Source organism: Mastigoproctus giganteus, chromosome 5, assembly GCF_048544385.1.
Source record: "Mastigoproctus giganteus isolate SK-2022 chromosome 5, ASM4854438v1, whole genome shotgun sequence".
NCBI lineage: Eukaryota > Metazoa > Arthropoda > Arachnida > Uropygi > Thelyphonidae > Mastigoproctus > Mastigoproctus giganteus.
Window position 1 is genome coordinate 12,915,546 of NC_143579.1, and position 24,068 is coordinate 12,939,613.

The 24,068-nt window shown below is 39.3% G+C and overlaps 1 protein-coding gene across 5 annotated transcripts in view; it reads left to right on the top strand.

Annotated features, from left to right (window-relative positions):
• Positions 1–24,068, top strand: part of LOC150085178 (eukaryotic translation initiation factor 4 gamma 3-like) — a 791,506-nt gene that overhangs the window by 210,879 nt on the left and 556,559 nt on the right. For all 5 annotated transcript variants that reach the window (XM_090373913.1, XM_090373915.1, XM_090373911.1 and 2 more), the window contains one exon: positions 22,657–22,700. In XM_090373913.1, coding sequence (XP_090230039.1) covers positions 22,657–22,700 — 44 coding nt within the window. The remainder of the gene's footprint in view (positions 1–22,656; positions 22,701–24,068) is intronic.

Sequence of the window (24,068 nt, forward strand, 5' to 3'; positions counted from 1 at the left end):
TTGTTTGCGTAAAGGCGACTATGATGGTCTGAGACAGTATTTAAATTCTATACAGTGGGACCAACTGATGATGTTACCAACAGCAAACTCAAAATGGGAAGCATTCAAGGAACTAATCTTGGAGGCTACCAGGCTTTACATACCAACTAAGAAATATTGTTCAAGGTTTAGGCCTAAATGGTTGTCAGATGAACTAATGAGACATGTGGCAGAGAAGAAAAATGCATGGGATACATACAAATTAATGGGTGACATGGAAGCCTATGATAGATATAAGTTGGTCTGTAACCAAGTCACAAAGGAGATTAGGCAGGCAAAGGCAGACTATGAAAAATCCTTGGCAAAGGATGCAAAGAAAAACAGAAAAGAGTTCTTTACATACTTGAACTCGAAAAGGAAAGGGATGAATCAGATTGGTCCACTGGATATTGATGGTTCAACAGTTGAGGATCCTGCTCAGGTGGCTAACAATCTAAACGAGTATTTTGCATCTACATTCACGCATGAGGAGTTATTCAGGAAGGAGAATGATGCAGGTAAAGTAAACATTGGCAGTGAGCTGGATGATTTTGTAATAACTGAGAGGAAAGTGGAGGAGAGATTGTCGAGGATAAACATAAAAAAGGCACCTGGGGTGGATGGGATCTATCCAGTTATATTAAAGGAGGCAGCAAAGGAAGTATGCAAACCCCTAGCCATAATTATGAGAGCTTCTTTGGACTCAGGGGAGGTACCCATAGACTGGAGATGTGCAAATGTAACCCCAATTCACAAAGGAGGATCAAAGGCTGACACAAGTAATTATAGACCTGTTAGTTTAACTTCTGTTCCAGGTAAATTAATGGAGGCACTGGTTAAAGAAGCACTGCAGGATCATCTAGACAAGAATTCAGTTATAGCTCAGACGCAGCATGGTTTTGTTAAGGGCAGGTCTTGCCTGACCAATTTGATTGGATACTATGATGTAGTCACAAAAGAACTGGATGCAGGGTATAACTTTGATATTATATATTTGGATCTTAGAAAGGCTTTTGATACTGTTGCACATGGAAGACTGCTGCACAAATTGGAGCAGTGTGGCATTGGAGGCAAATTGCTGCTATGGATAAGGGGATGGTTGAGTGGCAGAAGACAGAGAGTGGTAATCAATGGACACTGCTCAACGTGGACTAATGTTATTAGTGGAGTTCCTCAAGGTTCAGTGTTGGGTCCGTTGTTGTTTTCGGTGTTTACGAATGATATTGATGATGGGATATCAAGTTTAATGTCCAAGTTTGCAGATGATACAAAGGTTGGCAGGGTCGTTAAGGACAATACTGATGCTATGCTGCTGCAACAGGATCTGGAAAGGTTGAACAGATGGGCTGAGAGGTGGCAAATGAGGTTTAACATCGACAAATGTAAAGTGCTGCATATGGGAAACAGTAACCCCAGAGCAACGTATCAACTCTGCGGTACTACACTGACAGTGGTGGAGAATGAAAAGGACCTGGGGGTAATTGTGCAGGCAGATATGAAGTTCTCTGAGCAGTGCAGACGAGCTGCAAGAGTAGCTCATGGTGTCTTGTCAATGATATACAGGAATTTTTCTAGCAGGGATAAGGAGGTGATTATTCCCTTGTATAAGGCAATGGTAAGGCCACATCTTGAGTACTGTATACAGGTCTGGAGGCCTCATTTCAAGAAGGATGTAGAGCTGCTGGAACGGGTACAGAGAAGGGCAACAAGATTAGTAAATGGAACAAAGGGTTGCTCTTACGAAGGAAGGCTTAAGGTTTGCAAATTACAGAGTTTGGAGACTAGGCACCGGCGAGGTGATCTGATAGAGGTGTATAAGGCTTTGAATGGTTTGAGCATGCTCAATGCCAATGGGATTCTTCATCTTTCTCAGAATAATCACCTCAGAGGGCATAAATTCAAATTGAGGAAGGACGGATGTCGGATAGATGTGCGGAAATTTGCCTTTGGCCAGCGGGTGGTTGGTTGGTGGAACCGACTTCCATCACTTGTTGTTGAAGTTGATAGCCTAAACAAATTTAAAGCTCAACTGGACAGGTATTTCGAACGAACGGAGGGGTGAAATGGGAGTGGGTTTTTTTTTTTTTTTTTTTTGGCTGATGCTGAATAAGCTTGCTTTCTTGCATCATATGCCTCTGCTAATGCTAATGCTAATGCTAACTTTCCAGTTCCTTCTGTTTTGAGCACTGGCCATCTATTTACTACCCAAACACTCATGAATTTCATCTATCTATCTCTGCCTTTGTTTTCCAAGTTTTCTTCTAGCTCCTCTGTTATTTTCTTAGTCTATCTGTCTTCATGTCTTCAAGCTATGTGTCCTGCCCAAGACCATTTTAGTTCTTTAGTTTTGATAAGAATGTCCTTTACTTGAGTTTGCTGCCTAGTCCATGTGTTTCTCTTCTTATCTAACAGTCTGATTCCCAATATAATTCATTCCATTCTTCGCTGTGTAGGTCTCAGTACTCTTCCATTCTTTTGGTGAGTGCCCAAGTTTCACTTCCATAAGTGATGGTGGGGAGTATACATTGATTCATTATTTTACGTTTCAGACAAACTGGGATATTGCTCTACAGTATGTGACTATATTTCCGGAATGCTATCCATCCAAAATTTATTCTTCTCTTGACTTCCAGCAATTTATCATTATTACAGCTAATAACTTGTCCCAGATAAGTACATGACCCCACCTTTTCAATTACTGCTCCTTCAATCATTATTTCCCTTTCCGTGGCATACTTGTTCGTCATTACTTTTGTTTTAGCCATATTCATCTTTAGTCCAAAATCCTTACTAACTGTGCATAACTGATTAAGATTTTCCTCTAATTCTTTGGGATCGTGGCTTATGACCACAATGTCATCTGCAAATCGTAAATGGTTTTGGTACTCTCCGTTCACATTGACTCCTTTCTGCGACCAGTCTAATCTTCTGAAAGCTTCCTCAAGGGCAGCAGTAAACAGCTTCGGAGATATCGTGTCTCCTTGTCGAACTGCTTTTTCGATTTTTAATTTGCTACTGTCTTTGTCTAGTCTAATAAAGGAGGTAGCATTCTTATATATTTTCTTCAAAATCATAATATATGGAGTATCTATGCCTTGTCTTTCCAGTGCCCGAAACATTGCCTTATGCTGTATGGAGTCAAATGCCTTTTCATAATCCACAAATGCCAGGCATAATGGTGTTTTATATTCATTTGCTTTCTCCATTAGCTGTGATATATTTCGTGAAGGTTATCCATAGTTGAGAATCCTGTCATAAAGCCAACTTGCTCTTTCGGTTGATTCTCATCAAGTATTCTTTCTAATCTGATAGTAATGACCCTTGTGAACAACTTGTAGATGTGGGATAACAAGCTAATTGGTCTATAATTTCCGATTTCTGATTTATCTCCTTTCTTATGCAGCAAAACTATGATTGCATTATTCCACTGCTTAGGCATCATACCTTTTCTAATTCACTTTGTGAAGAGCCTTGCCAGTTTTTGTGTTATGTCTCTTCCTCCCAATTTTAACAACTCTACACTAACTTCATCTTCCCCCCGGGGCTTTCCGATTCTTCATTTTCTTCAATGCATGTTCTACCTCATCAGGAAGAATATCGGGTATGTCGTATGTGTTGCTACTTTGCAATCCATCTTCCCCACTGCTGGCATCATTCCCCTGCTCCTTGTATAATTCTCTATAGTAGTGTTCTGCTATTTGAATTATGCCTTCTCTGTTGTTTATAAGTACACCATCGCTATTCTTCAGTTTCAGTATCATTTGTCTTTCTGTATTACTGCTCATGGCTGCTGATTTAAATCCTTTGTTTTCCCTTAATGCTTAGTCTACTTTTCTTGTGTTAAATCTTCTTATGTCTTCTCTGAGTCTCTTTCTAATGGCTTTGCATAACTCAGTATACTCAGTTTTCTCCCTGTCAGTGTTTTTCTTGCTCTTCATTTGTCGTCTTTGATTCATCATGACAAGTGTGTCTTGACTGATTTTTTCTTCTTTGGATTTGTGTTTCCCTATAGGTTTCTTGGTCTTGATCACTTTCAGAAAGTTGTAATATTCCTCGTCGATATCTTAGTCCTGAGCAGTCTGCATAAGCTCAAACTTGTTCTTAAGTTACAGTACATACTGCTTTTTCTCCTCCTCTCCTCCGAGTCAGTTTTTTCCTTTCCTTTCCTACATTTATATCAATTGTAAATCTTACCATTCTGTGATCACTTCCAACATTTACCTTATTCAGGACGGTAACATCATTCACAATATATCTTCTGTTAGGATGAAGTCAATTTCATTAGTTGTTAATCCATTTGGACTCTTCCATGTCCACTTTCTGTTCACCCTTTTCTTGAAAAAAGTGTTCACTACTGACAGTCCTTGAGATTCTGCAAATTCCACAAGTTTTTCACCTCTTTTATTTCTTTCACCAATTCCAAAATTTCCTATAGTTCCTCTTTCTGCGCTGTTTTGCCTTTTTCCAACTTTAGCATTGAAGTCCCCCATAATAATTGTGTAGTGGGTTTTCTGCTCATCTAGAAGACTCTCAATTTCAGTGTACATTTCTTCAACCTCTTCATCATCATGGCTCGATGTTGGTGCATAAATCATTATAATCTTTAGCTTGTACCTCTTAGAAATCTTGAGTATTAGTCTTGACACCCTTGGTGATGTACTTTTGAATTCCAAAATCTTTGTTTTTAAAATCTTTATGGACCAGAAACCCAACTCCACCTTCACTCCTTTCACTGTTTCCATTGGTGTACAGCAGATTTCCACTTGATAAACTTATAAGTGATTCATTTCTTCTTCTTGTTTCAGCCAAACCGATGATATTCCAATTCACATTTTCTAATTCCTTTTCCAGCTCTAATATCCTGTCTTCACCGATGAGTGATCGTACGTTATAACAGGCCAAGTTCAGTTTCCGTGCATGGCAGCCTGGTCGTACCCAGAGATTCTTAGCACCCTCTGCTTCCACTCTGATCCTCTTGCTGCCATAAGAGGGAGAGTGAAAGCTGCTGGGGACTGAGGGCCATTTGTATTGTTGTGCTCTCATATGCTGGAGGGTTTGGTCTATTCCTCTTCACGCTGACCAGGCGTCTTGAAGAGAACCACTCTACACGTTCGTTGCCACCTAAGTGACGTAACAGGGCTTACCATCGAGTAGGTGTGCATGAGTGGATTTTAGGGAGGCAGGCCAACCGGACTTCTCCTAAATCTTCTGTAATAGAGAGATATTGGATCCATCAGTGTTTTAGGCTGAGTGTCTGATAACACACAGGATACCTGTTCCCCTCTAAGCCCCTTGATCTCATATACGACCCCACTACTGGTATCCCCAGTAATGGGTTTTTTGACCAGTGACACCACTGCGCAACCTCCGGCCCGGAAGCTGCACACAATCTGCCTGAAAGTCACGAAGCATCCTTGCAATGTGATCTGACAAGCCCAAATTCAATATATTATTAGGAGATCAGGCAAATATGTATAGGGTTAATAATTCTAATTTCATTCAGAATTTGAGTGGCAAACCCTTAACTAAAGAGCAAGAGGGGTATTGGCTTTAGGATCTAAGTTCGCCTTGTTACCCCCTAAACCCCCGATCACTGAGACAACTATGGGTATCGAGAGGGCAATTTGTAAATTGCCGGAACCCATTGCTAATCGTATCCGGGTAAAGTCCTCAGCCATCCTATGTCAGGCTAAAAAGGTTACCTCTAATCTCACCCGTAATTAGAAGAGAGCATTAAAGGAACTCAAGCAGGATGAAGATATTGTTGTTCTACCGGCAGATAAGGGTAGCTCCACAGTAGTATTAAGTAGGGATGATTATCATAAAAAAGCTCTGGATTTATTACAGGATGATAATACATATAAGATCACCCACAGAAATCCTCTAGCCGGTTTAGAACAACATGTTAATAAGATTTTACAGCTCTGGTTAAAAACAGGAAAGATTTCCAAATAGAGGTTTTGGTCTATGCATGCAACGGGGTGTCAGCTGCTCAGGTTTCATGGGCTTCCAAAAACGCATAAAGTGGGGGTTGTCCCGTTACGACCCATTGTTTCTTTTATTGGTAGCCCTACCTATGCTTTGTCAAAATTCCTGGCTCAGCTGATTTCTCCTATAGTGGGATGGTCCATGTTGGTTATTAAAGACTGTGTGGAATTTCTGAACTTTGTCAAAAACCAAAATGTAGGGGAGAATGAGATAATAATGCTGTTAGATGTAGTTTCATTATTTACTTGTATTCCCATAGCCCATGGGTTGAATTTGTAAAGGTGGCACTATAAAAAGATGATACCCTAAGTACTAGATCGCACCTAAGTGTGGAGGATATATGCTGTGGCGTAGAATTATGTCTTTCGAGTAACACTTTGGTATATAAAGGAGTGATGTACAAGCAGGTTCACGGCACAGCCATGGGTTCTCCTATCAGCGTATATTGTCGCAAACCTAGCTATGGAAGAGTTAGAGAATAGGGTTTTTACAAGTTTGGAGTTCCCTATGCACAAGTGGAAGAGATATGTGGATGACACATTCACTTTGGTACAAAAGGGGAGAGAAGAGGGTGTAGTTAGTTTTCTCAAATGGTTTCTCTCCTTTTATACAGTTTACCTCAGAGGTAGAAGTGAATGGTTCCCTCCGTTTCCTGGACGTAATGGTGTACAGAGAAGGCTCCAGGCTTAGTATTAGTTTTTAGGAAACCAATATGTAGGAGCCAGTACACCCATTATAGGTCAGCACAGACTGCGCAGCATAAAAAAAAAAAAATGGTGTTGCCAGGGCACTTTTGGGTAGGGTTAGGACACTGTAGGGTTAGGACATTCTCTCTCTCTCTTTCCCCCCCTCAGAGGGGGGGAAGAGAGAGAGAGAGAGATTGGACAAGTTAGGGTGGATCTTATAAAATGCAGTTACCCCCAGAGGGTCATTGATAAATATAATAGAGATGTGGAGCCTAATCATGTAACACCGTTCCAGTCGCCACAGTTTATATTCCCTACTATTCGGGCTTGTCAGATCGTATTGCAAGGATGCTTTGTGACTTTCAGGCACGCTGTGTGCTTCCGGGCTGGAGGTTGCACACAGTGTGTCACAGGTCAAAGACCCCATTACTGAGGATTCCAGTAGTGGGATCGTATATGAGATCAAATGCCCGGATTGTGGGGAATGTTATGTGGGGGAGACAGGATGGCAACTAAAAGACCATCTGGGGGAGCACATGCGAACCATACAGACTGCAGAGTTTAAGTCTGCCATTGCTGAGCATTATTGGGAAAAACAACACCAGGTCTCCCCAGTGAATGCTGTCATCCTTGATCGGGCGCATAGGTTCTGGGACTGTAAGTGGCTGGAGATTTTGTGGATTGGCTCGTCTGAAAACAATAGCATGAATAGGGACAGGGGTATTCGGTTCCATCCCCTTCTGGAGGCTGTGTCCTTGCAAAAGACGAGCGCTATGCGTTTCCACGCTCCCAAGCCACTTCCGATTCTGGTTCACATGGAAGGAATACTGAGCATGCGCCTGGTCAGCCACGTATGCCGTGAACCTGATATTTAAGGATGTGTTGCCTAAACATCATTGTTGTTGAGAAAGGAGGCGGGATGCCCCTGAAAGCTACAATAATTGTTTTATCGCTTTTAACCTTTAGTATATTTTATTGCATTTTAAAATTTCATCATACATTTTATTTTGTAAGTCAGTTTTTGTAAATATTATTTTACAGTACTGTATCGTCTGGTACATTTTATAATTTTCAGTATTAAACTATTATAGTTAAGCGGTTAGTGTACTTGTTTAAATTTGTGATATGAATCATTCTCCCAACCTTAGAGGCCTTTTTGAAGATGAATGTATGAAGGAAGGTTGTTCCAGAATAGTTCAACAGAGGATGCCCTACGCGATTTGATTAATTTTAGTGTAAATTCTGGTGAGAAATATGTGTTAGCATTATTTATAGATTTTGAAGGAGCATTTGATACTGTATGGTATCAAAGTGTGCTTTTTTCATTAAGAGAATTAAATTGTCCCAATTTGTTATACCAAATTATTAAAAGTTATTTAATGGATAGACAGATTATTATAAGATCCCAACATTTAACTTTTAATAGAATTTTTGATCGCGGTTGTCCACAAGGATCTGTGTTGGGTCCTATTTTATGGAATCTGGTCTTAAACCAGTGGTTAAGTAGAACAGTGCCTAATTGTTATAAGGTGGCTTATGCTGATGATTTGGTTTTGTGCGTGACAGGAAGATCTAGAGCAGTATTAGAAAGTAGAATGGAGGTTATTGTTCAGGATTTGACTGATTGGGCTACATTAAATAAACTAAAAATTTCATCTTCTAAAACTGTCATGATGTTATTAAAAGGAAAATTAGACTACAACAGACCACCTTGATTATTAGTAAACAGTAAACAAATTCCTCTTGTTTCCCAGGTAAAATATTTAGAGGTTATCTTGGATGACAAGTTATTATTTTTCCAACATTTGAATTATTTAAGTAGGAAAATAAAAAATTACACTGCTTCTATAGTTAGGGTTACCAGAAAAGATTGGGGATTAGGTAAACGCATTTTGTATCTATATTATAAAGCTATTTTTATTCCGATTGTGTCGTATGCTGCATCAATTTGGTACGTTCGTACTGTCAATGTAAAATTTAAACAAAAACTATTATCAATACAAAGAATAATGTTGTTAACTATTTTGCGTGTTTGTAAGACTGTTTCGACTAATGCTCTACAGGTGATTGCGGGGGTATTGCCTTTGGATTTAACAGTCGTGTATAGAGCTTATTGTTATTTTATAAGAAAAGGAATACAAATTACATTTCTGGGGATTACTAATGAAGTTTCTTCTACAGTCAGCAAACAGAAGAAAGAAATTTTGGTGAAATTAATTAAATTATGGCAGGACCGTTGGGATTCCAGTATTACTGGTAGAGTAACTTATTTATTTATACCTAGTGTTGAATTTAATTTTAATAACAAATTGCATCGCTAGTTTTATCCAAGTATGGAATGCTCATATTTGATTATGGGGCATGGTTCCTTAAAAAGTAAGTTGCATCAGTTTAGCATTAGCAGAGGCATTTGATGCAAGAAAGCAAGCTTGTGCAGCATCAGCCAAAAAAAAAAACCCACTTCCACTTCACCCCTCTGTTCGTTCAAAATACCTGTCCAGCTGAGCCTTAAACTTATTTAGGCTATCAACCTCCACTACAAGGGATGGAAGTCTGTTCCACCAACCAACCACCCGCTGGCTAAAGGCAAATTTCCGCACGTCTATCCTACATCTGTCTTTCCTCAATTTGAATTTATGCCCTCTCAGGTGATTTTTCTGAGCTAGAGGAAGAATCCCATCAGCATTGAGCATGCTCAAACCATTCAAGGCTTTATACACCTCTATCAGATCACCTCGCTGGTGCCTAGTCTCCAGACACTGTAATTTGCAAAACTTAAGCCTTTCTTTGTAAGAGCACCCCTTTGTTCCATAAACTAATCTTGTTGCCCTTCTCTGTACTCGTTCCAGCAGCTCTACATCCTTCTTGAAATGAGGCCTCCAGACCTGTATACAGTACTCTAGGTGTGGCCTGACCATTGCCTTATACAAGGGAATAATCACTTCCTTATCCCTGCTGGAAAAAGTCCTGTATATCATTGACAATACTCCATGAGCTACTCTTGCAGCCCGTCTGCACTGCTCGGAGAACTTCATATCTGCCTGCACAACCACCCCCAAGTCTCTTTCATTCTCTACCACTGTCAGTGTAGTACCACAGAGTTGATACGTTGCTCTGGGGTTGCTGTTTCCCATGTGTAGCACTTTACATTTGTCAATGTTAAACTTCATTTGCCACCTCTCATCCCATCTGCTCAACCTTTCCAGATCCTGTTGCAGTAGCATAGTGTCAGTAGTGTCCTTGACAACCCTGCCAACCTTTGTATCGTCTGCAAACTTGGACATTAAGCTTGATATACCATCATCAATATCATTTATAAATACAGAAAACAATAATGGACCCAACACTGAGCCCTGAGGGACTCCACTAATAACATTAGTCCACGATGAGCAGTGTCCATTGTTTACCACTCTGTCTTCTCCCCCTCAACCACCACTTTATCCATAGCAGCAATTTGCCTCCAATGTCACACTGCTCCAATTTGTGTAGCAGTCTTCCATGTGCAACAGTATCAAAAGCCTTTCTAAGATCCAAGTATATAATATCAAAGCTATTCCCTGCATCCAATTCTTTTGTGACTGCATCATAGTATCCAATCAAATTGGTCAGCAAGACTTCCCCTTAACAAAACCATGCTGTGTCCGAGCTATAACTGAAGTCTTGTCTAAATGACCCTGCAGTGCTTCTTTAACCAGTGCCGCCATTAATTTTCCTGGAACAGAAGTTAAGCTCACAGGTCTATAATTACTTGTGTCAGCCTTTGATCCTCCTTTGTGAATTGGGGTCACATTTGCACATTTCCAGTCTATGCGTACCTCCCCTGAGTCCAAGGAAGCTCTCATAATTATGGCTAAGGGTTTGCTTACTTCCTTTGCTGCCTCCTTTAATATAACTGGATAGATCCCATCCACCCCGGGTGCTTTTCTTGTGTTTATCTTCAACAGTTTCCCCTCCACTTTATTCCCAGTTATTTCAAGATTCTGTAGCTTACTGCTAGAGTTGAATTTACCTCTGGCATTCCCCCTCGCTGAATAACTCCTCATGTGTGAATGTCGATGCAAAGTATTCATTTAGTTTGTTAGCTACCTGAGCAGGATCATCAACAGTTGACCCATCAATATCAAGTGGAGCAATCTGATTCATCCCCTTCCTTCTAGAGTTTACATAAGTAAAGAACTCTTTGCTGTTTTTCTTTGCATCCCTTGCCAAGGATTTCTCGTAATCTGCCTTCGCCTGCCTAACCTCCTTTGTAACTTGGTTGCATATCAACTTGTATCTATCATAGGTTTCTGTGTCATGTGTTAATTTGTAAGTATCCCATGCATTTTTCTTCTCTGCCATATTCCTCATTAGTTCATGTGACATCCATTTTGGCCTAAACCTTGAACAATATTTCTTAGTTGGTATGTAAAGCCTAGTAGCTTCCAAGATAAGTTCTTTGAATGCTTCCCATTTTGAATTTGCTGTTGGTAACATCATCAGTTGGTCCCACTGTATAGAATTTAAATACTGTCTCAGTCCATCGTAGTCGCCTTTACGGAAGCAATAACCCTTCCCTTTACCCCTAATGGTAGTTACCTCTTTGAGTAAGTCCCACTTCAGCACACTGTGATCACTGCCACCTAGTGGTTCATTTATCTGCAGATTCTTAATGCATGAAGAATCACTGCTGATAATCAAATCCAGAGTTTTACTCCCTCTAGTTGCCTCCCGAACATGCTGATGTAGAAAACAATCATCCAATAAATCCACAAAAGCCTTGCTAGTGTGTGAGTGACCAACCCACAAATTCCAGTCAATATCTGGGAAATTAAAATCCCCCATTATAAGACTCTCTGATTTACTGGCCCACTCTATTTCCCTGTACAGTTTCTTATTATACTCATCAGAGTCATTAGTCCTATAGCACACTCCTACTCTCAATTTTGATCTCCCAATGCTTATGTCACACCAAACTGACTCAACACTGCACTGTCTAGCGATGTCGACTGGCTTCACTTCCTTGGTTTTTATGTGTTTCTTAACTAATAGCATAACTCCTCCCCCCTTCCTATCCTGTCTATCCTACCTGTAGACGTTGTACTCCCCAAATTGCAGTTCTGCATCCCTTATATCTGTGTGACACCACGTCTCTGATATCCCAACAATATCTGCCTTTAATGTTTTGAACAATACCTCAAATTCATCAAATTTATTTACTAAACTCCTAGCATTGGTGTACACGCAAGTATACCTGCACCTGTTTCTATTCTTAGCTACCCTAACACAACCCATGTGTTTACTTGTACCGCAATGGCTCCCAGCAGTCTCTGAAATATCATGCATCTTGTTTTTCAGGCTTCTGCTCATTCTAATAGAAGCAGTGCAAGGATCTCTTTCACCTCTGCCAGTGGCTACTGTCAATCTATTGGTCTTTGTCTCCTCCCAAGCTAGCAGTTTTCCGACCCACCTAACACTGCCTCGATAACATCAGCAAATATTCTTGCACCCTTTCTATTTAAGTGTATCCCATCCCTGTAGAAGCAATCTCTCTCCTGTTAACAAGCACAGTCCAGGCTGAAAAAAATTGTACCCCTTGAGCCTTGCACAATCTTTCCAGCGCCGAATTGATCGACAAGGCTCTCATCATATACTTCCTCCTATCGTGTCTGGGCAGAATTGCAGACACTTTCAAATTCAACCCTAATTCTCGGCTTTTGTTCAACAGTGACCTGTACTTGTTAAGTAATTCTGCCGGTCTCCTACTCTTAATATTATTAGTGCCAACGTGTACAACTATATCACCTTTTGTGCCCTTAAAAGATGATATTTGCTCTACAACGTCATCAACCTTTGCCCCTGGCAGACATACCCTGTTCCACCTATCCTTTTTACAAAGCATGTTCCCCATTTCCCTGACAAGAGTCATCAACAACTACTAGTTCCTTCGGGACCAGCGTATTCTGCCTTGGGGGTTGTCTCTGTGTCACGTGATGCCCAAGTGCAAGCTCTGGCGTTGATGTGGGCAGCTGAGAGCTTGATGGGCCCCTCAATTTAGTTTCTTCGAGGGCATCCACCCTGTCCTTCAAGCTCTCATATAGGCCTACAAGAACGCTGAGTTGTTTCCTGATATCGATACACTCCTTGCATTTAGTGGAAGATCCTTACTGTGTTTGTGGAAGGTTGGAAACGTGATCATATCTTATATGAATGCAATTTGTATGATGAATTTAGATGAGACTTATTTAATTTGGTACCTAATTTTATTAGGGGTTCTGAATTAATTTGGCTGTCTAATGAAAGGAATTTTGTTGAATTTCAACGGTTTTGCAGGTTGACAGACATTTAATAAAAGGAGGAGTATACATGTTGTTACTAATACTTACTAAAGACCTGTTTTTTTTTTTGTTTTGTTTTTTTCCCCCTCCTCTGGATGGATAGGCATTCTGTCTTGGAGGTGGGAGAATTTTTTTTTTTTTTTTAAATTTTTTTTTTTTTTTTTGGCTGGCCTTGTGGAATGACCATGAGGTGGGATTGTTGCACTCACTAGTAAGATGTATTCTCCTAGTTGGTGTATTTTTTTTTTTTTTTTTTTGCTGGCTCTTGGGTGTGGGCACCCCAGGAGCGGGACTGCTGGCACCCACCAGTCTTGCACCCTTACTGGTGGGTGCAGGATTTAGGTGCAATATGCACAGCCAGAGTTAATAGATCCAGGCATAGCTCCTCGTGCCAGGGATGGGCACCAGGTGGTAATTGCCCAATGGACTATCACCTGGTGGCAGAGTAGCCTGTTTGACTTATAACACATTACACACACTTACACTAACAGGCCATTATGAGAATATGATATTATATGATAAATTGGTGGAGATGGATGTATGTCCGGGTGCCACCCTTCGACAGTTAAATACATACCTACATACCATGTTCCAGAAAACGGAAGTTGAATAAATCAATGAGGAAGACGAAAAGTTGGTTCTGAGAGTTTGAAGTTGGTCAGTAAATGGATGTTGGCTGGTGGCAGCACGTGTTTGTACTGTTTGAAAGAGAGAGTGGGAATTATAGACGCCAATTCAGAATAACAGTGCCCATGGAAGTATCTGTAGAAAAGCATGCAGCAGAAGCAGTGTCTATGAGACAGCAAGTGGAGAGACACTGTTAGAGATGATTCTTTAATTACCCTAACTGCCCTCTTTTCGATGGAATCTAGAAGCCTGAGAGAGGTTTTGAGGGTACCGCCTGAGATGTGGGAACCATATTCTGTGGTAGACTGGATTTGCAATTTGTTCAGAGTGAATAGCTGTTTGGAAGAAAAGTAATGCTGAGAGTGAAAGAAAAAACCAAGTTTTTTAGATGCAGAGGAAGCAATTGTAATGTGCTTGTGCCAAGAGAGATTAGAAGTCAGGGTAATCCCCAAAAAAGATATATCATCTTGCCTAGAAATCGGAGTGTCACAAAAGATAAGTATAGGAGCAGAAGAATCCATTTTTTGAGATATAAGACACGACTGAGTTTTAGAGGTTTAAAATCAACTAAGTTGTCTTTGACCCACTGGAGATCAGCATTTAAGGAAATGGTAGTGGATATTTGAAATGTTGAAGCTGATTGAGCAGGGCAAGGTTTGTCGAACTGAAAGTGGAATGCAATGTGCTATCATTTGCAAAACTATGGATAGGATTTCCAGTTAATGGAAGGTGATTGTTATACAAGAGGAAAAGAGCAGAGGAAAGAACTGAACCTTGGGAGACACTGGCATTAGTGGATAAGTTTTAACACAGAGAGCCATCTACTATCACCATAAATGAGTGATCAGAGAGAAAACTGGATAACAATTAGAAAGAACAGTTGGCAAACCATAAGATGGAAGCTTGTTTAGAAGACCTTTATGTCAAACACAATTGAAAGCTTTTGAGGTGTCAAGAGCACCTTCTTGTGTTTCACCAAACTTCTCCATTTAATTTCTTTCACCAAACTTCTCCATCGACACTGACGGAATCCATACTGGTGATTGTTGATCAGACGGAAGGTTTCTAGGTAGTTTAAGAGTTGGTGGTTAATTGATTTCACCATTACTTTAGAAAGAGATGAAGTAATTGCAATTGGATGGGAGTGATTTGTCACCCTTTTTTAGGATCTGGCTGGATATGAGCAAATTTCCAAGCAGAGGGAAGTATACCTTTGGAATAAGAAAGTGAAAAAAGGCAGTAAAGAACATTAATAATTTCAGGAGCACAGATTTTGAGAACAAGTGGAGAAATACCCTCAGGACTTGGAGCTTTCTGTGCATCAAGTTGCGTTAAAATCCTTCTGACATCCTTTTGATGGAGGCGCCTCTGTAGCCAAGTGGGCAGGAGCAGCAGTGCGTAGCACACGCTTCTTGATTAGACCGGGGTTCGAGCCCGTGACCACCAAATATGGAGGCTGCAGAAAGGTCAGGGAATGACCACTGCATATCCCCAGAGCAATAGTGCCTTAGTTGCTACTGCTCCTAAAAATCAAATGGTAAGTGTTTTACCAAGATCAGTAATACTTGAGTTGGAAGAAAAATGGGATGCTAGCAGGCCAGCTTTATCCTTGGCTGAAGTGACAACAGAACCATCTGGTTTTGACAGAGGTGGGAGCAGAGATGGGCAAAGGTTCCGGCCAATGGCTTTAGCAAGAGACCAGAATGCTCGGCTACCATTAGGGCAATAAGCAAGTTTTCCACTCTTAATCTGTTCAAAATCTAGTTTGGACTGATTAATCACTGCTTTATAATTGTTGAGGTTTTTCGTGTAGGTAGAAAATGAAACTGAAGAATTGGAAACAAGCCAATTATGATATGCAGCAGTTCTGCTCTTGAACAGCCTTAGGGCATTTATTGGAAAAACCAAGGTTTAGATAAAGGATGAGATTTTAAAGTGAAGTGTGGAATAAAGGATTCCATTTCTACAAGAATAGTTTCACTGACATGATCTGAGCAAACGTTGACATTAGTAGTTTTGAAACAGTAATCCGACCAAGGAAAAAAATAAAAGAAATCTCGCATGTCATCCCATTTTGCATTCTTGTATTGCCAAACAATACGAGGTTGGGAATAGTCATGAGATAAAGGCTTCCATTGGAGTAGAGACAATAACCAAGTTGTGATCTGAGGTGCCTTAAGGACTATTTACTTCGACCATTTATTTAGAATGGTTATTTGTGAGAAAAAGATCAGGCGTGTTGGCTGTATGTTTAGGATTGTCCAGTATTCTGGTAGGTAAATTAACAATCAGTGCGAGGTCATTAGTAATTTCAAAAGGGTCGGTGTGACTAGAAAACGGAAGGCAGCTGGAATTGTGAACATTAAAATCACAGAGAAAAATTACCTCACTGTTAGTTAAGTTGGAATGGAGAAAGTCAAGTTGCAAAGAGAGGAAGTGAAAGAGCTCCAAGTGATTAGTGGAGTTGGGAGAATGGCCGAGACAACAGATGAATTTGACACAATCAGGTAGAGAGATTTTAAGCCAGAGAAGATTGAAAAGAGGAGATTCCAAATTACCAAGTCTCTGACAGGGAATATCAGAACGGACATATGCACAAATACTACCTTTGAGGCGACAGGAATCATACAGCGAATAATTTGGGCAACTGAGATGAGCAGTGGTTGAATCAACCGATAACTGAGATTCTGTAAGAAAAAGTACATGGGGTTTGGCAGACTGCAAGTGGAAATGGACATCATTGAGATTAGAACTGAGACCACACATATATTTGTGAAATGAATTAGGAAGTCCTTGGGAGGTTTAGATCTTTTCGCAGATAAGCTTGCTCTATTAGTTTTACTATTCATGGTGTATTCAATAGTAAGTGGGAGGGACATTCTGTACGAAGTAATGAAATTTTTGGATAAGGCGTACACATGGTAAGAATATACCTAGATCTTCGACTTAACGTGGCCTCGACAATGGCCCCGCATAACACTACTCAGACTCCCTCCAGTCACTATCTGGCAGAGTAGAGGTAGCAAAATTATTATCATAATTTTGCTTGTTTGACCTATATGAGAGAATGTCTGCAACAATCTCAAGGACCATCAGTTGAGACTTATTTACACAATATGAGAGATGTGAAGAGGTTTACTTATTGGACTAATAAACTTTTAGGGCAAAAAGCTTCAAATTATGTAAAATTCAAGCTATGACATTATTTATACTAAAATCTTGTTTTGCTTCTGTTGGAACATGCAGTAGCCTAGAAAGCAAGATGTTGGGGATTTCCAGTCCTGCTGTGGGTCATCATGGAACAAGTTAATACATGAGCTGTGTTAGGATATCTAAGAGTCAGCATGGGTGCCTGTATACTTGTATGTGCACAAATTTTGAGAGAATGGTAAATAAATTGATGAATTTGACTTACTGATGAAATCATCAAATGCTGACATTGTAGGGATATTGGCGACGGTGTCATTTTAGATATAAGGGAGGGATGCAGAATTTGAATATAGGGAGTGTACAATATCTATAGAAAGGACAGATGGGATTGGGTTGGGGTTATGCTCTTACTTAAGGAGCATGTTAAATCTGAGAGAATGCAGCCAGTTGACATGGGTGGCCAGTGCAATGTTGAGTCAGTTTGGTGTGACATAAGCACTAGGAAAACAAAATTGAGAATAGTAGTATGTTATAGGCCTAATGACTCTAATGAGTACAACAAATAACTGTACACAGAAAGAGTGGACCAGTAAATCAGAATGCCTTATAATGGGAGAGTTTAACCTTCCAGATATTGGATGACTGTTTTATATGCAGCAGTGTGTTAGAGTGGCAACAAGAGGAAGCAATAATCTTGAACTGATTATCAGCAATGATTCTTCTTGCATAATTATTCTGCAAGTAAAAGACCCTCTGGATGACAATGATCACAGTGTACCGATGTGGAATTTACTTAAAGATATAGCTACTGTCGAGGATAAATGGAAGCACTTTTGCTTTCGTAAGGTTACTACAGTGGTATCAGACAGTTTTTTATATTCTATACAGAGGAACCATCTGATTTTAACAATAGCAAATTCTAAATGGGAAGCATTCAGGAAAATAATCTTAGTCTACCAGACTTTTCATACATACTGAGAAATACCATTCAAGGTTTAGTCCTAAATGGTTGTCAGATGAATTGGTGAGATTTGTGGCACAGAAGAAAAATATAAGTTAGCGTGTAATCAAGTCACAAAGGAGGTTAGGCACACTAAGGGCGATTATGAGTCTTTGGCAAACAAGGCAAAGAAAATACAGAAAGCAGCAAAGACTTCTTCACTTATAACAACCGATTGAAGAGGTTGAATCGCATTGGTCCGATTGAATGAAGTTGATGATTTAATTCTTGATGATGCTGCTCAGGTTGCTCACAAACTGAGTAGGTAATTTGTATCTATATTCACACATAAGTAAATTAGGTAGGTGGTTGCCAGAAGTTCTTCAAACTCTAACAAGGAATTAAATGATTTTGTGATAACTGAGAGGAAAGTGGAAAGAAACTGTTGCTTATCATAAAAAAAGGGGTGGATGGTACTATCCAATTATATTAAGGGAGGCAGCGAAGGAGGTAAGTAAACCTTTAGCCATAATTGCAAAGAGCATCTTTGGATTAAGGGGAGGTCCCTATGGAATAGAAATGTGCAAATGTATCCTCAGTTCTGAAAGAATCGGTTAAGAGGTGAGATGAATAATTACTAACCCGTTAGCTTTACTGTTATAGGGAAAATAATTATTATTATTTTTATTAGCCATATAGTGCAAGGAAGCCTGAGACTTATGCTGCACCAGCCAAAAAAAATTTTTCTGAATTACCCTGAAAGAGAGAGAGAGAGAGAGAGAGAGAGAGAGAGAGAGAGAGAGAGAGAGAGAGAGAGAGGGGAAAGAAGGGAATCACCAAGAAAAAAAAAAAATGATGATCTCCAGCTCAGGACCCTGGGTGTGCCAATCCAATACTCCCCAGATGTGAACCCCTGAGGTTAGCATTAGTAGAGGCATACGATGCAAGAAAGCAAGCTTATGCAGCATCAGCCAAAAAAAAAAAAAAAAAAACCACTCCCATTTCACCCCTCCGTTCGTTCAAAATACCTGTCCAGCGGAGCCTTAAATTTATTTAGGCTATCAACTTCCACAACAAGGGATGGCAGTCTGTTCCACCAACCAACTACCCGCTGGCTAAAGGCAAATTTCCACACATCTATCCTACATCTGTCATTCTTCAATTTGAATTTATGCCCTCTCAGGTGATTATTCTGAGCAAAAGGAAGAATCCCATTGGCATTGAGCATGCTCAAACCATTCAAGGCTTTATACACCTCTATCAGATCACCTTGCCAGTGCCTAGTCTCTAGACACTGTAATTTTCAAAACTTTAGCCTTTCTTCGTAAGAGCAACCCTTTGTTCCATTCACTAATCTTGTTGCCCTTCTCTGTACTCGTTCCAGCAGCTCTACATCCTTCTTGAAATGAGACCTCCAAACCTGAATACAGTACTCAAGGTGTGGCCTGACCATTGCCTTATACAAGGGAATAATCACCTCCTTATCCCTGCTAGAAAAATTCCTGTATATCATTGACAAGACACTATGAGCTACTCTTGCAGACCGTCTGCACTGCTCAGAAAACTTCATATCTGCCTGCACAATTAACCCTAGGTCCTTTTCGTTCTCTACCACTGTCAGTGTAGTACCACAGAGTTGATATGTCACTCTGGAGTTGCTGCTTCCCATATGTAGTACTTTACAGTTGTCAATGTTAAACTTCATTTTCCACCTGTCAGCCTATCTGCTCAACTTTTCTAGATCCTGTTGCAGCAGTGTACTGTCACTAGTGTCCTTAACAACCCTTCCAACCTTTGTATCATCTGCAAATTTGGACATTAAGCTTGATATACCATCATCAATATCATTTATAAATTCAGAAAACAATAATGGACCCAACACTGAACCCTGAGGGACTCCACTAATAACATTAGTCCACGATGAGCAGTGTCCATTGATTACTACTCTGTCTTCTCTCCCTCAACCATCCCTTTATCCATAGCAGCAATTTGCCTCCAATGCCACACTGCTCCAATTTGTGCAGCATTCTTCTCTGTGCAACAGTATCAAAATCCTTTCTAAAATCCAAATATGTAATATCAAAGTTATCAAAGTTAAGTTTGTTATTAATATCAAAGTTAAGCTTGATGGAATAGTCACTAGTTAAAGAAATAATGAAGGACCATCTGGACAGGAATGCAATTAACTTCTGTCACCGCATGGAATTATTAAGGAACAATTTTGTCTGATTGGATGCTATTATGCAGTAACAAAGAAGCTGGATGCAAAAAATAATTTTAATATTATATACTTGGATTTCAGGAAAGCTTTTGATACTGCTGTACAAACTAGAGAAGTGTGACATTAAGGGCAAGCGACTCCTCTGTATAGGAGGAATGGTTGACTGGAACAAATCGGAGACACTGCTCTTTTTATATTAATGCAATCAGTGGCATGCTCCAGAGTTCAGGGCCATTCTCATCATTGTTTTTGTATTTATTAAAGAAGGTATATCATACAGTGTATAAGTTTGCAGATGATACAAAGGTTGGCAGGGTGCTAATTACAGTAATCTGGATAAGCTACTGCAACAAGATATATGAAAATTAGAAATGGCAGTAGAGGTTTAACATTGACAAATCCTAGGTACTGCATATGGGTAGTGGTAATCCCAGATTTACATCCCAACTATGTGATACTACATTCAGGGTAGTGGAAAATGAAAAAGACCTGAGGATTATTGAGCAGTGCAATCAGGCTGCCAGGACAGAACCTTGGGTTTTGTCAATTATATACAGGAACTTTGCTAGCTGGGATAAGGTGGTGATTATCCTGTTGTAGAAGGCAATGGTGAGGCCAGATCTTAAGTACTGCATACAGATCTGTAGACCTCATTTCATAAAGGATCTAGAACTACTGGAACTGGTGCAGAGAAGAGCAATGAGATTAGTGACATGAACAAAAAGGCAGTCTTACCAAGATAGGCTTCAATACTGCGAATTTCAGCATCTGGAGACTGCACTTGTGAGGTGATCTGATAGAGTTGTTTAAGGCTTTGAATGAATTGAAAAAACTCATTCCTGATAGCATTCTTCCTGTTGCTCAGACTACACATGGGGGGGGGGGGGTATAAATTCAAATTCAGGAAGGATGGTTGCAGGATAAATGTGCTGAAGTTTGACTTCAGCCAGTGGGTAGTCATTTATTATTATTATATTATTATTATTAGCTATATGGCGCAAGGAAGCCTGAGGCTTATGCTGTTCCAGCCAAAAAAAAAAAATTCTCAAATTACCCTGAGAGAGAGAGAGAGAGAGAGAGAGAGAGAGAGAGAGAGAGAGAAAAGTAAAAGGGAATCACCAAGAAAGAGAAGAATGATGATATCCAGCTTAGGACCCTGGGTGTGCCAAGCCCATACTCACCAGATGTTGAGCCCCCGAGGTAATTTTGTTGGAACAAATTTCCATCTGTTTGTGGAAGTGTGTAGTTTGAATAATTTCGTGGAAGAACTAGTCAAATTATTGGGGGAGATGGATAGGTTCTGCTGAAACTTTTTTTTTTTTTTTTTTGCTGATGATTTATAATTGCTTTTTTGAGTTAATACTCGGTGCAAATGCATTATTTACTGTATAGCATAGTTGAATTTTAAGACAACCTGAAATTTGGTTGTTATGTATCATTATTATCTTCTTACAGTCATGTGGCTCCCTGAAGAGCTGTTGTGGCCACCAGCAGTTCTTATATGGTGAAACAAGTTACCTTCCTCCTATTTTTAAAATAAAAATAGAATTCACCTCTGTAACAATGCTACATTTGCACTTAACTTTTCATAGTTTGAGACTTTGTTGTAAAATTTTTTTATTCTAGGAAATATGTAAAACAGGAAGAAGTTAGTGTTCAAAAATTAGTGGAACTTAATGCATAAATTTGGCACCTCTGTTGGTTTTTTCTATAGTCCAGCCCATCTATTTTTCCCTGTGCCCTTATTTGGTTGAATACACTCAGACAAATATTCACTAAGTTCCAGGTATTTGAATTTCATGTTTTTGGGGGTTCCACTGCATCTACTTATTTTAAAGAGCTGATGCTAACTATCCTATGCTGAAGTTGGCTCTATTTTTTTTTTTTCTAATTTTAGACAGCAAATGATGCATATTATAATTACATGTATATATTATGTTAATACAGTACTTGTTTATACACGATGTTCTTCATTCAACTCATGTTTGAGTGAATGTGTAGCATCAGGCAAAAAAAAACCATTTCACACATCCATTTTTTCTAAACGTTTGTCCAGTCCCTCCTTGAATTTATTTAAGCTCTCAACTTCCACAGACAGATCGAAGTTTGTTCCAGCAATCAACTACTCACTGGCTAAAGGCAAATTTCTGCACATCTATTCTACAACTGTCTTTCCTCAACTTGATGCCCCCTCAGATTCGTAATCTGAGCAAGAGGAAGAATTGCATCAGAATTGAGCCTGCTCAGCCCATTCAAGGCCTTATACACTTCAATCAGATCACCTTGCAGGTGCTAAGTCTCCAGATGCTGCAGTTTGCAGAACTTAAGCCTTTCTTGGTAAGTATTCACCCAGTGTGACACTTCTTTCTTCTGTAGAGGGGGCTTATTATTGGTACTGTCTTAATTAATTGTACTACTACGTCATGATTTGCATGTTAAATACTGGAACAGAAGGTGAGTATAAATATTAAGTATTATTATAATTAAGATCCCTCCCCCATCTTTTATGAGGAGGACCACTGCAAGTGGTATGAGCTAGTCTCATATTTTGATAAGATTTCATCAAAGATTGATAATTATTTTAATGAACATTTTAATTTTCTCAATTTGCTCATCAGTGGTTAGTTATTTATATTTTATTATTTAATGTTTCCATGTTTCTTCAAGCTACATATAATCTTATACTGATGATTGTTTCTCTTACATTAGGTTCAGAAGATTTTGCAAGACAAGTAGGTGCCTATACACATCAGGTATTTTTTTTTTTTTATTATCTTTGTGCCTTTACTTATTTTTGCAGGTTTTCATACTGATTTCATTTTTGAATTAAATAGTCTCATTTTCCATTCATTTATTTTTTGCCTGCTGTAGGTCTATGTACATAGACCTACAGCAGGCAAAAAGTGGTGTGTAGGTCTATGTACATAGACCTACACACCACTTTTTTTACAAAAAAAAAAAAAAAAAAAATAGAAAAATTCTGGTCATTTTTGTTAATAAAGAGGTGACATGAGTTTACTTTGTAAAATTATAATGTGGGATAACAGCATTGTTCTCTGTAACATATTTTAAACATGAAGAAATGCTGCAGCAGCATTTGTTCATGTTTGTGTGGTGTTGAAGGTAATTAAGTGCTTCAGTAAGATGCCAAGAAAATATAATGGAAAATTTAAGAAATCCAAGGTTTTCCCTGTATTGTAAAATCTGGAAAAGTTAATGCATTTGCTTTGTGTACTGTATGAGATGTAATTTTTCAATTTCAGGTGGCAGGAAACACAGTGTAATCAGATATTTATAAAAAAATAAGCAAAGACAACATGCAGAGAAATGTGATGTTATCATGCGTGCCAAATTTTTATTCACTCTGAAAAATGTGCCATTTGCTATTGATAACAGATGACAGTAATTAAAGTGATTCCCAAGTATTAGTCATATGGTGCATGGAAACCTTAGGCTTTTGTTGCACCAGCTGAAAATAAAATAAAGATACAAATAATAAAATAAAGTACCTATTTGACTCCTTCCTGTGTAGGTATGTATTCATCTGACCCTAGAATTTTCCCAATCTAGTGGCCTCAGCAACCTATTGACAACATGCTGGCTAGAAGATAACTTCCTTCAATCCAATCTACACCTCTTCCTCCATAATATGAATTTATGGTTCCTAGTACTGGAATAATAGTGAAGATTTCAGCCTCATTAATTTTACTTTAACTCTCAGAGCCTTCTACACTTCAGTTAAGCATCTTCTAAGGTTCCAAGTTTCCAAGCTCTGTAGCCCACATATTCAGTCTTTACTCATGTGGATGCCCATTATTGATTACCAGATGCATTGTCCATCTGGATCTTTGAAGAAGCTTGATGTCTTTTTTTAAATGTAGTCTTCACACTTGAGTATAGTATTCCAAGTGTATAACCTAAGGTATAATGGGATATGCCTTGGAATCACTTTTTAAATTTATTTATTATTAGGACAAAATATTCATGGCCTAATAAAAATAAAATCATCAAATTGAAAGCAGCTTGCTTTCAGAACCAATGTTGGATAACAATTGTACAGGGTACAGTCATTGGGCACCTTCTGAGAAACCTGAAATCTTGTGGGATTGAATGCAATTTTG